Genomic DNA, 15,199 nt, shown 5'->3' with positions numbered 1-15,199 from the left:
CTCCCTCTGTCCCCCCACTAATGAATTATGAACTTTTTATCGGCCTTTAGGGCCCTACATGATCAACCTACTACGTAAGTCTCCAACTTTATCTCTTTCCATCTCTACATCTATTTCACTCTCTCCCTTTACTTACTATGTACCAGCCATACTGGACTCTATCCATTTTCTTTCCCAAAGAAATAAAGCCTTTTCCTTTCTCACCCTCTTTGTGCTTAACGTTCTGTCTACTTAGAATACTCTTCTTTTAGCTTTTCATATGGCTTATTCATTGATGTCTTTATAGTCTAAGCTCACTTGTCACCTCTTCAAAGAGGCCTTTTCTAACTGTCTTGTCTGAAATAGACCCTCCTTTTTTATTCTTTAACAAAGCACTTTTTTCGTTTCTTTCATAGCATTTATGAGAATCTTTAATGATTTGTTCTTTTTGTTTATGTTTTTATTATCTGACTCTCCTTGAATGTAACCTTCTTGAGGGTAGGGACCTGGTTAGTCTAGTTCTTGGCAGTGTTGAGTCCCCAGTTCCTATTTTGTTATAGACACTTAATATTTATTTGTTGTGTAACAAATGCATATCATATATATGTGTATATACATATGTGCCCCAATGTAGAAAACCTGTTTCATTCATTTACTTATTCCCCAAATATTCATTGAATACATACTATGTACAAGATACTGATCCAGATGATATATGTAAGAAATCTGATTTTGAGAACTAAAAGGGATATTATTAATGTGATGAATTAATTTTTTGCTTTGCAAAATGAATTTCCTATGAAATTCCTTTTAAAAAGCAAATTCTTATATGGTATATAATAAAAGTCTTTGGCAAGCATCTCTGTTATTTACAATAAGAAACAAGATTCAGAAAGGACATAGGCCAAGGTCTCATAACCATTTAATAGTATAGCTCTTACTAATCCCACATTTCGTAACCTATTTCCGTATTTGTCTCACATCACACTGCCTTCCCTGTGATTTGCTTCTTTAAAATTTTATTTTCCTTGTATTAGGGAGCCGGCATGGCATAGTGCTATTGAGAATTAAAAGATCAGTTGCTTTTCACTTCTCTGAAAATCAAATGAACTGGCCTCTTCTCTAGTTCTTTTCATCATTAAAATAGGATAGTAGCTGTCCCTTTATGTTACATGATTTTACGGGAGAATGGCTCAAGAGTTAAGGCATTTTACAAAATTAAAATCACTCTGAAAAACTAAAGAATTTGTTTCACATAACTTCTCAAATACAGAACTGTTGTATAAAGCAATTCGTACTTAAACAGGATCAATTACAGTTATTGTTGAGAATTTGTTTTGTTTTCATTCCATTGACTATTTAGCAGATATAATAGAGTTATCATCTGAGATGGCACACATTCTTGTATTGTCATTGTACACATACATATAAATATGTCCATGAATGAGTAAAGAATTATTAAATTCTTAGTTGGAGGCTTACCTTTTCTTTGCTGACAGTTTTTCTTATGACCTTTCTCATGCTATGTTTAGACTGTTGATATTCTGAATTTTTGTAATTCACCAGCCTTGTCATTTTGGATGATCCAGAGTTGCAGTGGCAGAAATATTTTAGGTAGGCATTTTAAAAACAATAAAATGATTTCACTTTTTCTTTTTTTTTAAGATTTTATTTTTCCTTTTTCTCCTCAAAGCCCCCCAGTACATAGTTGTGTATTTTTAGTTGTGGGTGCTTCTAGTTGTGGCACGTGGGATGCTGCCTCAGCATGGCTTGATGAGTGGTGCCATGTCTGCATCCAGGATCCGAACCAGGGAAACCCTGGGCCGCCAAAGCAGAGCACACGAACTTAACCACTTGGCCACGGAGCCGGCCCCATCACTTTTTCTTTGTTTCATGATTTCAGCCAAATTTATCTGAGATCACACAGCTAGTAAAAGCTGAGATTCAAACCCACGTCCTCTGATTGTGTCGCTTCTGCAATACCTCATTGCCTCTCTAAGATTATTCTTATGTTATCTGCTTGACAGATACTAAGGTAATGCTTGTGAAAAGGCTTTGTAAACTGTGAGGCATTTTTGTGTAAAGCAGAACATAATGAAGGTTGTAGAGTAAGAAAAGCAAATACCAAAAGAGAAAACCTTTTATATGTACTGTTAATTTACATTTCTTAAGTAGCATTTGAAATACTTTTGATACCAGGATAGTCTTTGTGAAATGAAATGCTAATTGTATTAACTGACTATGATCGTATTTGAAAAGTATGAGACATATGATCACCATAATTTAGTGGCCTTTACAAGGAGTGGTTTTATCCCAAAAGATTTTGGTATAGTTGTATGTTTATAGTTATAGTTTAATATACATAAATAGCATGTGATTCCACTTAAATAATAATCAGATTATAAGATCAGTAAATGGACTAATATAGTAGACTCCTGGCGTTCAGGGTTGGACATTAGCTTTCTCAACTATGTGAACCCTAAAGGTTCCTGATGTATAGTTTTGTTGAGATACAAACTTGAATGATAGATGCTATGGAGCTAGTGATGAGGAAGTCACTTGGCTAATGAGTACGTCTGACCTGTCTGGACAACAGCATTTACACTTTAGCCTCACTTCTAACTTCATATTTGCTGCTTGTTGTTATTTACTTGGTAACTACCATAAAATGATTTATATACGTGCATACATATACTTTGTTTCTTTGTGAAACATTTCTCTAAAGAGACGACACCATTATAAAGGTAATGATAGTGAAGTGAGCCTAAGAAGTGGTGTTCCTACGTAGGAAAATGAGAAGTTTATGGAAGAAACTACATGTAATAGTAGTAGCCATAAACCTGGGACTATGCAAAGATCTTGAGATACATCCCTTACCTGTATTGGGGGTCATTTGTGTAATAGAGAATTGAATTTTTAGCCTATGAGGACTGATAGCATTTGATTATTTCACTATGTATGTATCATTCCATTCATGGGATATTTTAAATTACATGTCAAAGCTCCATTTGCCTCAGGTGGTGCATTTGTCTGCCATATTGAAATAGATGACAAAACAGATTAATGTTACCCTGAACAATATTTTGCTTATTTTTTATATTCATATGGTAATGTCCAATTTTACAAAGCGTAGTGACCTAGTTAGGAGCTTATGTACAGGATTCATTCTTCTTCACTTGGAACTCTAGTGAAAGCAAATCAAGACTAATCAAGACAGTGTGGTATTGGTGAAAAAATAGACAAATAGATAAATGGAAGAGAGTAGAGAACCCAGAAATAGACCCTCACAATATAGTAAATCTTTGACGGAGGAGCAAAGGCAATTCAATGGAGAAAAGATAGTATTTCAACAAATAGTACTAGAACAATTGGATATCCACATGCAAGAAAACAAATATAGACACTGACCTTACGCCTTTCGCAAAAGTAATTCAAAATAGATCATAGACCTACATGTAAAATACAAAACTTTTAGAAGTTGTATAACATAGGAGAAAATCTAGGTGACATTGGGTTTGGTGATAGTTTTAGATACAACACTAAAAACACCATCCATGAAAGAAGAAATTGATAAGATGGACTTCGTTAAATTTAAACACTTCTAGAAGGCCAGCCCAGTGGTGCAGCAGTTAAATTTGCATGTTCTGCTTCAGTGTCCCAGGATTCGCTGGTTCGGATCCCGGGTGCGGACCTAGCACTGCTTGGTGAGCCACGCTGTGGCGCAGGTGTCCCACATATAAATTAGAGGAAGATGGGCACAATATTAGCTCAGGGCCAGTCTTCCCCAGCAAAAAAAAAGGAGGGTTGGTGGTAGATGTTAGCTCAGGGCTAATCTTCCTCAAAAAAAATAAGTAAAATAAAATAAATTTTAAAAATAAAAAAAATTAAACACTTCTTTTCTGCCAAAGGCACAGTCAAGAGAATGAAAAGACAAGCCACAGACTGGAAGAAAATATTTGTAAAACACCTATCTGATAAAGAATTGTTATCCAAAATAGACAAAGAACCCTTAAAACTCAATAATGAGGCAAAAGATATGAACAGATACTTCATCTGAGAAGTTATGCAGATGGCAAATAAGCATATGAAGAAGTGTTCAACATCATGTCAGTAGGGAGTTGCAAATTAAAACAACTGGATACCACCTCACACCTATTAGAATGGCTAAAATGCAAAACACTGACAGCACCAAATGTTGGCAAGGATGTGGAGCAATAGGAACTCTCACTCATTACTGGTGGGAATACAAAATGGTACGGCCATTAGGAAACCAGTTTGGCAGTTTTCTTAAAAAGCTAAATATAGACTTACCATATAATCCAGCAGTCATGCTCCTAGGTATTTACCTAAATGAATTGAAAGCTTACGTCTAAACAAAAACGTGCATGTAAATGTTTGTAGCAGCTTTACTCATTGCCAGAAATTCAAAGCAACCAAGATGTCTTTCAATAAGTGAATGGATAAAGAAACTGTGGTACATCCATGCAATGGAATATCATTCAATGATACAGGAAATAAGCTATCCAGCCCCAAAAGGCAGGGAGGGCCCTTAAATGCATAAAAGAAGCCAGTCTGAAAAGGCTACATACTGTATGATTCCAACTGTCTGACAAAAGGCAAAACTAGACAGTAGAAAGATCAGTTGTTGCCAGGGTTTCAGAGTGAGAAGAGGAGGAATAATGAACAGATGGAGCCCAGGGGATATTTAGGGCAGTAAAACTAGTCTGTATGACACTGTGATGGTGCATACATGACATTATGCTTTTATGAAAACCCATGAACTGTGCAACACAAGGAGCAAACCCTAATGTAAACTGAGTTTTATTTAATAATAATGTATCAATATTGATTCGATTGTAACAAATGTATCACTCTAAAAGATGTTAATAATAGATGGGGGAGAATGGGTATATAGGTACCCTGTACTTTGTGCTGAGTATTTCTTATACCTAAAACTGTCCTTAAAAACAAGTCTCTGATTTTAAAAAATGGAAAAAATGACTTTCCAGGATCTCACTGCTAATAATTTAGCTTTTGCTTTTTTCGTTTTTTCTCTCCCTGAACTAGGTAGAATTCTGAGTCTGTCAGATGCTTAACTTTCTGTCCTTAGGTAACTTTATGTAATTATAAAACAAAATTTCTGTGCTAAATAAACCATGAAAAAAGCCTGTAAAGATACTCCTTGGTCTACCCAGACTGGAAGGAAATATGCCAAAATATTAATGTTAATGGAAGAATGGTTGCAAATGATTTCTACTTTCATCTTTGTTTTTCTGTATTTTCCAACTGTTTTCTGTAAAATAAATATCTGTTTGCACTAAAACAGCTTTTTGTATCCTACTGCAGCTTAATTGTATTCAGTTAACATGTTTTAAGAGATATTTAGATAGAAGTAATTAAGACCTAGACCTTAAGGATCTCTCTGGTTAACTATAAGTAAATGAGAGACGGCATCAACACAGTGCTTCATGTAAATGATCTGATTGGTTACTGACAGCCTCATCAATTGCAGTTTACAAAGAGATCGATTTTTAAATTCTATTTATTAGATACTTGTTTGTTTTCTTATTTGCTTGCTTATTCATTTACATTTTTGTTATTTACTTAATTACCTGCTCTTTTAAAAGAGAATTCTAATTAGGTCTCATTTTTATTCCTGAAATTTGTGCCAATTGCAGGATGTATCTTGGGAGAGATGAATTATTTTTTGAAAAGAGAATTACTATTTGAATATGGCTTCACTGATTCCTTGGTACAGTAATTGGTTATAAAATTTGGCTCATTGTTTTCAGCTAGTTTGGTCTTGAGAGAAACAGAAACTTGTTGCTTAATTAAAGACTCTAGATGACTATGGAATGCCTCTGGGCTGTTAATTCCACTTGATTATATATGTTATACCCCACAGGAAAGCAATTTTAAATTCAACTTTTACCAGATTATGCCATCTTTATGGAGCCACTCTATCGTTGAATTATATCCACACTGTCCAGGATGCTTTTAATGAATGGTGTTTATTCAAGTGGAAGTCTTAGCTAAATGAGTAAGGACTTGGAGACTTTGGGCAATCTGAGAAGAAATTTAAAAATAACTTGCCTGGCCAGCCCCATGGCTGAGTGGTTAAGTTCATGCACTCCGCTTCAGCGGCCCAGGGTTTCGCCGATTTGGATTCTGGGCGCAGACACGGCACGGCTCATCAGGCCATGCTGAGGTAGCGTCTCATATAGTACAACCAGAGGGACTCACAACTAGTATATACAACTATGTACTGGGGGCTTTGGGAAGGAAAAAGAAAGAAAGATTGGCAAAAGTTGTTAGCTCGGTGCCAGTCTTTAAAAAAAAAAAAAGTATGCTTTAAAAGAAAAAATCACTGGCTTTCCTCTGCTTATGCCACTACAGTCATGCGCCATGTAACATTTTGGTCAACAACAGGCTGCATATATGATGGTGGTCCCATAAGGTTAATACCTTGTAGCCTAGATGTGTAGTAGGCTATGCCATCTGGGTTTGTCTAAGTACACTCTACGGTGTTTACGCAGAGACAAAATCACCTGATGACGCATTGCTCAGAACAATCCCCGTTGTTATGTGACACATAACTGTGTATAAACTAAGGCTACGAGGGGGAGGAATAGCTCCTTCCTCCGTAGGGTAGGATATTTGGGATTATAATTTTGGTTTTCTTTTTAAGTAAAGCCTATTATTAGGTTGGCTTCTTTTTCAGGGGAATCCAGCAAACTCTTTTCTTTGACTGCAGTTCAGATGATGCTATAAAATTACCATATGAGGAAAAATTGTCAATTTCAAATGTATAAAATGGTCTATCTCAATGAAAATGTATCCTTTTAAGAAAACCTATTCTTGAAAATCTAGTTTTATACCAAAAATGGAAGATAAATGGAGGCATGCTTTATAAAAGATTTTTAATTTGATTCATGCAAATAGAGTGGTCTTATTACATTTAAAATATGATTTAAGTTGTCCAAAATGTCATTTTCAGAAAGCATACCTTTTAAGGAAAGTACTCATTACATAAAACAAAGGTTATATCTGTGTGCTACAAACAACACCAAAAATTTTCTTTCTATGTAACCACATAGGAAGTTGTTCCTTAGTAACCATTTCAACCTTACTTATTCAGGAACGTTGTCTTGGAATACAAAATATAAGGAATTTGTTTTCTAACTAAAGTCTAGTAGTTAGGCTAATTTATTAGCTAGTGAACTTCAGCTCTGACGTCTGGTTGAGAGCAGATACAAAGAAACACTATTCTATCTTCAGATCTTACAGAAAGCAGATAATGGTCGTAATGAAGTATATCTGGCTGATTTTCTGATGATTTGTGTGAAATGCTTAGCTTTGTATTTTTACAGTTCTCTTTAGACAGATGGAAATATATTTTCCACAGAATAGTTTTTCTCTTTTTTTTTTAAACACTGCTTCACGATTGTATACTCCTTAATGTTTGTACCTTTATATTCAGTCTAACTTGGAATTGGGTTTTTGTTGTTGTTTGGTACAATGGTCAACACTTTGGTTTTTAAATTTTTAGCTTTTTATTTGAGTTTATTGTAGATTCACAAGCATTTCACCCACTGGTAACATCTTATAAAATTATAACATTATATCACAACCAAGATAATGACATTGATATTCTTGTCAGAGCTTATTGATCACCACAAGGATCCCTTGTGTTGCCCTTCTGTAGCTACACCCACTTATCTCCCACCTCCCACCCCCCTCATTAACCTCTGGCAACCGCTAATCTGTTCTCCATTTCTATAATTTTGTCATTTCAAGAATGTTGCCTGTACATGGAATTATACAGTATGTAACCTTTAAAGATTGATTTTTTTTCACTCGATGTAATTCTCTGGAGATTCATCCAGGTTGTTGCATGTATCACTAGCTTGTTTCTTTTTATTGTTGAGTAGTGTTCCATGGTATGAATATATCACAATTTGTTTAACCATTCACCCATTGAAGGACATCTAGGCTATTTCCAGCTTTTGGCTATTATGTATAAAGTTGCTGTAAACATTTTGTATAAACATAATGTTTTATTTCTCTAGGATAAATGCCCAGGAGTGTAATTGCTGGATCATATGGTAGTTCTATTTTTTTTTTTTTTTTTTTTTTGAGGAACCTCCATACTCTTTTCCAGAGTGGCTGCACCAATTTACATGCTCACCAACAGTGCGCAAAGCTTCCCTTTTCTTCACATCCTCACCAACACTTGTTATTTCTAGTCTTTTTGATAATAGCCATTCTAACAGGTATAAGGTGGTATCTCATTGTGGTTTTAATTTGCATTTCCCTGATATTAATGATGTAGAGCATCTTTTCATGTACCTGTTGGCCTTCTGTATGTCTTCTTTAGAAAAATACCTACTCTGATCTTCTGCCCTTTTTTTTTGGCTTGAGGAAGATTGGCCCTGAGCCAAGATCTGTGCCAGTCTTCCTCCATTTTGTATGTGGGTTGCTGCTACAGCATGGCTTGATGAGGGGTGTAGGTCCACACCTGGGATCTGAACCCACAAACCCAGGCTGTCGAAGCAGAGCATGCTGAACTTAACGCCTACACCACCGGGCTAGCCCCTACTGCCCATTTTTTAATCGAATTGTTTTTTTGTTTTCTTCTTTTGGTGAAGAAGAAATGGCCCTGAGCTAACATCTGTTGCCAATCTTCCTGTTTTTGCTTGAGGAAGATTGTCCCGGAGCTAACATCTGTGGCAGTCTTCCTCTGTTTTGTATGTCAGATGCCACCACAGCATGGCTTGATGAGCGGTGTGTAGGTCCATCCCCGGAATCTGAACCTGTGAATCCTGGACTGCTGAAGCAGGACGTGCGAACTTAACCACTATGCCAACAGGGGCCCACCCCTGAATTGTTTGGTTTTTTGCTATTGAGTTATTTAAGTTTTTTATGTATTTTGGGTATTATCCCCTTATAAAATATATGATTTGCAGATATTTTCTCCCATTCAATAGGTTTCCTTTTCATTTTGATGATGGTTTCCTTTGCTGTGCAGAAGGTTTTAGTTTGTCATAGTCCCACTTGTTTATTTTGTTTTTGTTGCTTTTGCTTTTGATGTCAAATTCAAAAAAATCATCACTAAGACCTATGCCAGGTTGCTTAGCACCTTACCACCCATGTTTTCTTCTAGTCTTATGGTTTCAGGTCTTATGTTCAAGTCTTTAATCCATTTTGAGTTAATTTTTGGGTATGGTGTAAAATGGTGACCCAGTTTCATTCTTTTGCATGTGGCTGTCCAATTTCCCCAACATCATTTAGTAAAGAGATTGTCTTTTCCCCATTGTATATTCTTGGCTCCTTTGTCATAAAATAATTGGCCATGTATGCATGGATTTATTTCTGGGCTCTCTATTCTGTTCAGTGGATCTTTGTGTCTGTTTTTATGCAGTACTATACTGTTTTAATTAATCTAGCTTTGTAATACAGTTTGAAATCAGGAAGCATGATGTCTCCAGCTTTGTTCTTCTTTCTAAAGATTGCTTTAGCTATGCAGGGTCTTTTTATGGCTCCATACAGATTTTAGGATTATTTGTTCTATTTCTTTGAAAACTGCCATTAGAATTTTGATAGAGATTGCGTTGAATCTGTATATTGCTTTGGGTAGTATGGACATTTTAAGAATATTCTTCCAATCCATGAACATGGAATGTCTTTCCATTTATTTGTGTCTTCAATTTTTTTCATTAATGTCTTGTAGTTTTCAATATACAAATCTTCCACTTTCTTGGTTAAATTTATTCCTAGGTATTTTATTCTTTTTGATGCAATTGCAAATGGGATTGTTTTCTTAATTTCTCTTTCTGACAGTTCATTATTAGTGTATAGAAATGAAACAGATTTTTGTGTATTGATTTTGTATCCTGCAACATTGTTAAATTCCTTTATTAGTTCTAATAGTTTTTTGATGGATTCTCTAGGGTTTTCTATATGTAATATCATGTCATCTGCAAATAGTGATGGTTTTACTTCTTTTGACTTTGGATGCCTTTTATTTCTTTTTCTTGCCTTATTGCTCTGGCTAGGACTTCCAATACTGTGTTGAATTAAAGTGGCAAGAATGGGCATCCTTGTCTTGTTCCTGATCTTAGAGGAAAAGCTTTTAGCTTTTCACCTTTGATGATTATGTTAGCTGTGCATTTGTCATATATGGCCTTTATTATATTCAGGTACATTCCCTCTCTACCTGCTTTGTTGAGAGTTTTTATCATAAATGGATGTTGGATTTTATCAAATGTCGTTTCTGCATCTATTGAGATGGTCATATGATTTTTATTCCTCATTTTGTTAATGTGGTGTATCACATTGACTGATTTGCGGATGTTGAACCATCTTTGCATCCCTGGAATAAATCCCACTTGATCATGTGTATGATCCTTTTAATATATTGTTGAATTCAGTTTGCTAATACTTTGTTGAGGGTTTTTGCATATATGCTCATCAGGAATATTGACCTGTAATTTTCTTTTCTTGTGGCATCCTTATGGTATTTAGAACAGTACATGTCTCATAATAAACTCTCCATAAGTATTTTTAGCAAATATGTCATCATTTTTAACAAATTAGCAAATTAATAGTCTACTCTTCACTTAATTTAGTAGTTTATTTAATTGATTTTATCTTCATTAAGGCTGTTAATACAAAACTAGTTTGTTGAGCTTGGCAATAGAATTATTTATTTTCGTATTATACTGCCTGGATTTTTAAATATCTCATTTATATGCCCTTTGATGTACTAAAAGGCCTTGATGAAGACAGTCAACCAAACCATTGCATTGAACAAGGAGGTATTAACCCAAGTCTAGTTAACCACTCCCTCTTTTGTGACTTTGTGATCACTCTACCAAGATACCCGTAGGCCTATATATTGTCTATCTTTGTAAGATCTATGGAGGTTGATGCCTTGTCTTTGTAACCCCTGTCTGATCTGACCCAGTACACTCCAGGGGCACTTCCGTACACATTTGTTAACAAAATAAATACATGTTTTGTAATTAAGAGATTTTATCAGAACAGTGGGTTTATCTGGAAATTTATATCAACTTTATGCTTAGATTTAGAATTAGTCCATAGTTATTGAGAAACTACTGTAATGATAGCAAAAAATAGTGCTTATCATGTACTAGGTCCTGTTCTAATCATACATATATGTAAACTTCTTAAATCCTCTTAACAAGTAGGTTTTTTTTTTATCATTGCCATTTTACAGATGAGAAAACTGAGGCACAGAGTAACTTGCCTAAGGTCAGATAGTTAATAAGTGGTAGAACCAGCATTCAAAAGCCACACAGTCTAGCTTTTAATCCCTCCACTATCTTTGTAATTTTTGAAATTCTTAATCACATGTTTATATATGATATTTATGACATTTTTAAAGCTCATCTTTGGCCCTAGTCCATGCAATATTTAGATTTTCTGGTCCACCACTTTATAATGAAACTTCAACTTATTAGTTTGTACAGTGAACTTAGAAATTCTTTTGGAAAGAAGTAGTTGGAAAAAATATGCAAGTATTTGAGTGCCTACTGTATTCCTTACACTGTGCCAAATGGATACAGATATACAGATATCAAGGAGTTCCTTCTTTCTGCTGTAAAGTTACCCCTTTACCAAACTTAGCTTACCTATTAATTCCTCCCTAAAATTGTTTTTTCATTTGTGTCTTTCTTTCCAATGTGTGATGCATGAAGGCAGATGTTTTACAGATCAAAGGTGCATTTGCTGTCTTTATTCAGATTCTTGAATTCTAATGTTTGGTAAGCTGAGACTTGGTTTTCTTTCCAAAAAAACTGTTTCCCAAAAAAGGAAGGAACTTTAAGGTGTAAATAATTACTACTTGTAGGCATCAGAACTATTCATGAATTGCTTAACGATGGGGATACATTTTGAGAAATGTATCACTAGGTGATTTTGTCATTGTGCAACATCACAGAGTGTATTTAAACAAACCTAGATGGTATAGCCTACTGCACACGTAGGCTGTATGGTACTAATCTTATGGGACCACCTTTGTTTATATAGTCCTTTGTTGACTGAAATATCGTGTGGCACATGATTGTGTATTTGCCTATCCTGTCTCAACAAGTTGGTTGTAATTCTTAAGTTTTGAATAGACAGTGGTGACATCGTTCAGCTATCTAGATTAAAGAAGTTTCATTTCTTTATGCTGTCATTAAAACTGTTCTGACTTGGGGGCTGGCCCCATGGCCGAGTGGTTAAATTCTCGCCCTCTGTTTCAGCGGCCCAGGGTTTTGCTGGTTCGGATCCAGGGCATGGACATGGTACCAGTCATCAAGCCGTGCTGAGGCAGTGTCCCACATGCCACAACTAGAAGGACCCACAACTAAAAATACACAACTATGTACCGGGGGGCTTTGGGAGAAAAAGGAAAAATAAAAAAATCTTAAAAAAACTGTTCTGACTTTAATTCTTAAGTATCTCTGTGGAAGAAATAGATTTCAGCTAGCAAATACAAGTAGGAGGAAAATTACATGTATGGATAAATTAAGTTTATTTCAGAGTCCAGAATTTTGTCCAGATGCTTTCAAAAGTCTGGGTATTCTGTTTACATAATGGCTGAAAAGTTAACCTATCTATAAAGTGTAGAAAAATTAAGTACAAGTTTTAAATGTGCTTTAATAATTCCAGAATTTGAATTTTCTTTTATTTGCAGCTCAGATCGTCTGATAGAAGAGACAATAAGGTAAGGGAAAACTCTTGTCCTACTTTCTTGTGTTTTTTGTTTACACATAAATGAACAGATCAGGTTAACCCCGTAACTAGAGTTAAAGTCTATTCATCTTCTTTAAGGATGGGAATTTCACTAGATGGTAATGTATTTTTACTGTATCCTTCCCTTATAAGAGACATTTGAAGCCCAAAACATTTGTTTTCAGAATTACTGGAATTAGCTTTTTTTAACCTAGGTTAATTTTTCTGATTAATTCATACTCGATATTTTCAGCCTCAATCTTTTTATTCTCACTTTTTAATGGAAAACAATCTTAAACATATGATTTGGTAAATGTCTTATTTATACCATTTATATAGACTTGGTTTCTGTTCCAGCAGCTGTAGACAATCTACTGCAGTAATATTTAGTATTATCTGTAATAACATTGAAGTAGTTTCCTGCTTAAGGTAAGGGACATTTATTTGTTGGTTTGAACTACTTAATTTTCTAGGATTGGTGAATTTTTAAATACCTATCTTATGACAGTAAGAAAGGAAGTTAACTAGATATGATTGCTATGATACAGAGTTCAGCAGTGTCTAAAGCATTGTTTTTCAGGAAAGGTAGGACGAAGTACATAGAAAGAAACACTTGTATTGTTATGGTAGGCTGGCTGTCGTGCTCGAGTGCTTTCCATGCTTTATTCTATTTAATCTGCAATAACCCGTGAGGTAGACACTGATCATTAGACACCATCTCCAAAACAAAAAAGAAATCTTAAGGTTAGTAATTTGCTTGTTGTCACATGACTGATAAATAGTATGGAGGATTCAAATCCTCAAATCTAAGTCTGTAACTCTGGAACCAGAGCTCTGTCCAAACCACTTCTGTGTTTACCACCTTGTGGAAAGAGTACAAGCTTTGGAGTGTGATTTGGTTGGAAACTTGGCTGTGCTACTTATTAGATCTCTGTTCTTGGATGAATTACTTGGGGCCTTTATTTTCTTATGTGTTTAAAAACATGAAATTGATGATAATACCTACCCTAAAAGATTGTTGCGAAGACTAAAGATAATATGAGTAAGACACCTAGCACAATGCCTGACTGACAGTAGGTAATCTGTAAATGGCAGCTCTATTGTTAATACAGATTTTTTTTTTTTACTTTTTATTTTGATATTTCAGGTTTTAGAACAGTTCCAATAGTACAGAGAATTCCCATATACCCTTTACCTAGATTCCCCATTTTGCCACATTTGCTTTGTTACCTTTTTCTGAACAACTTAAAAATAAGTTGTAAGCATGATACCTCTTTACCCCTAAATATTTCAGTGTTCATATTTTAAATATTTATTTATATTGATATGGACTCATGAATTCTAATCTTAATTTTATAATATGTTTCTATCATTATTTAATAATAATAAATTGTAATCTTTTATAATAATATGCAGTTATCATGTCTTGGAATTTTGTTTAAATTGCATGCACTGGGCATTCTGACTGAACAGTGTTCACAGAATTGTCTAATTGTCAACTGAAATATCTGCCTTGTGACTCCTTCCCTTTCATCAGCACATGAAGTAAGATCACATTTTGCCAGGAATTTGTGTGTGTGTGTGTGAGGAAGATTGGCCCTGGGCTAACATCTGTTGCCAATCTTCCTCTATTTTATGTGGGATGCCACCGCAGTGTGGTTTGACAAGTGGTTGCCAGGTCCACGCCTGGGATCCGAACCTGCAAACCCTGGGCCACTGAAGCAGAGCTTGTGAACTTAACCACTATGCCACCAGGCAGGCCCTGAGAATTCTTTGCTTGAAGTCTCCTTAATAGCCCTTTTTTTCCTTCCTTTTATTTCCTCCTCTTTCTGCCTGATCTTCTAGGGCCAGGCTGTCTTAATTAAGCTTCTCAATTCAAAGCTGGCCTATTTAAGGGCTGGTAATATCAGTATAAAAGTTTAGAGTACCTCCTAGAATAGAAACATTTGAAAACCATTGAATCACTGCTACTATTATTTTGCTAGTTAAAAAGCAAAAAACATGCAATTGGAATTTTATTTCACTGTTTCCCTTTATTTCAAAATGTGATAGGTAGCACAACTGAAATTTCATTGACTATAAAGCTAGTTATGATTACTTATGGATAATATAAAAGTTGTGTCAAATAATTATTTTTACATGTTCCATATGTAAAAATTTACCTTTTCCTTTCGGAGATACATTTTGAAAATACGTGCACAACTGAATATAGACTTGGCATCAATTTATTGAAAAGAGATGATATTTTTAATATTTATAAATTTATTCTGAAGCTTTAAATGTATAACTAGTATTGTGTGTTGTTGAAAAAATAAATGTCTGAGTTTACTACGTAGAATAGGTAAGAAAGTTCCAGTAAGCAGGCACATCAATGATTTATCATTTTAAAAGCATTATATATCATTTGGAGCATATGTTTTGCCTCTGAGTATTTGACCCTTGAAATAACAACCACCTAGATTTCACTCAGCTTGACGCC

General features: G+C 35.0%; 1 protein-coding gene across 4 annotated transcripts in view; it reads left to right on the top strand.

The window, feature by feature from the left end:
• The window catches only part of GOSR1 (golgi SNAP receptor complex member 1), a 51,917-nt gene that overhangs the window by 24,463 nt on the left and 12,255 nt on the right, over positions 1 to 15,199 (top strand). For 2 of the 4 annotated variants that reach the window (XM_014827003.3, XM_014827002.3), the window contains exon 7: positions 12,683 to 12,712. In XM_014827003.3, coding sequence (XP_014682489.1) covers positions 12,683 to 12,712 — 30 coding nt within the window. Of the gene's footprint in view, positions 1 to 12,248; positions 12,421 to 12,682; positions 12,713 to 15,199 lie in introns of those variants that run through there. The other 2 variants (XM_070482627.1, XM_070482626.1) reach the window with 1 other exon arrangement.

This window comes from Equus asinus, chromosome 13, assembly GCF_041296235.1.
Source record: "Equus asinus isolate D_3611 breed Donkey chromosome 13, EquAss-T2T_v2, whole genome shotgun sequence".
NCBI lineage: Eukaryota > Metazoa > Chordata > Mammalia > Perissodactyla > Equidae > Equus > Equus asinus.
Note: the sequence above shows the minus strand (reverse complement) of the source record. Positions and strands in the feature narration are given on the sequence as shown.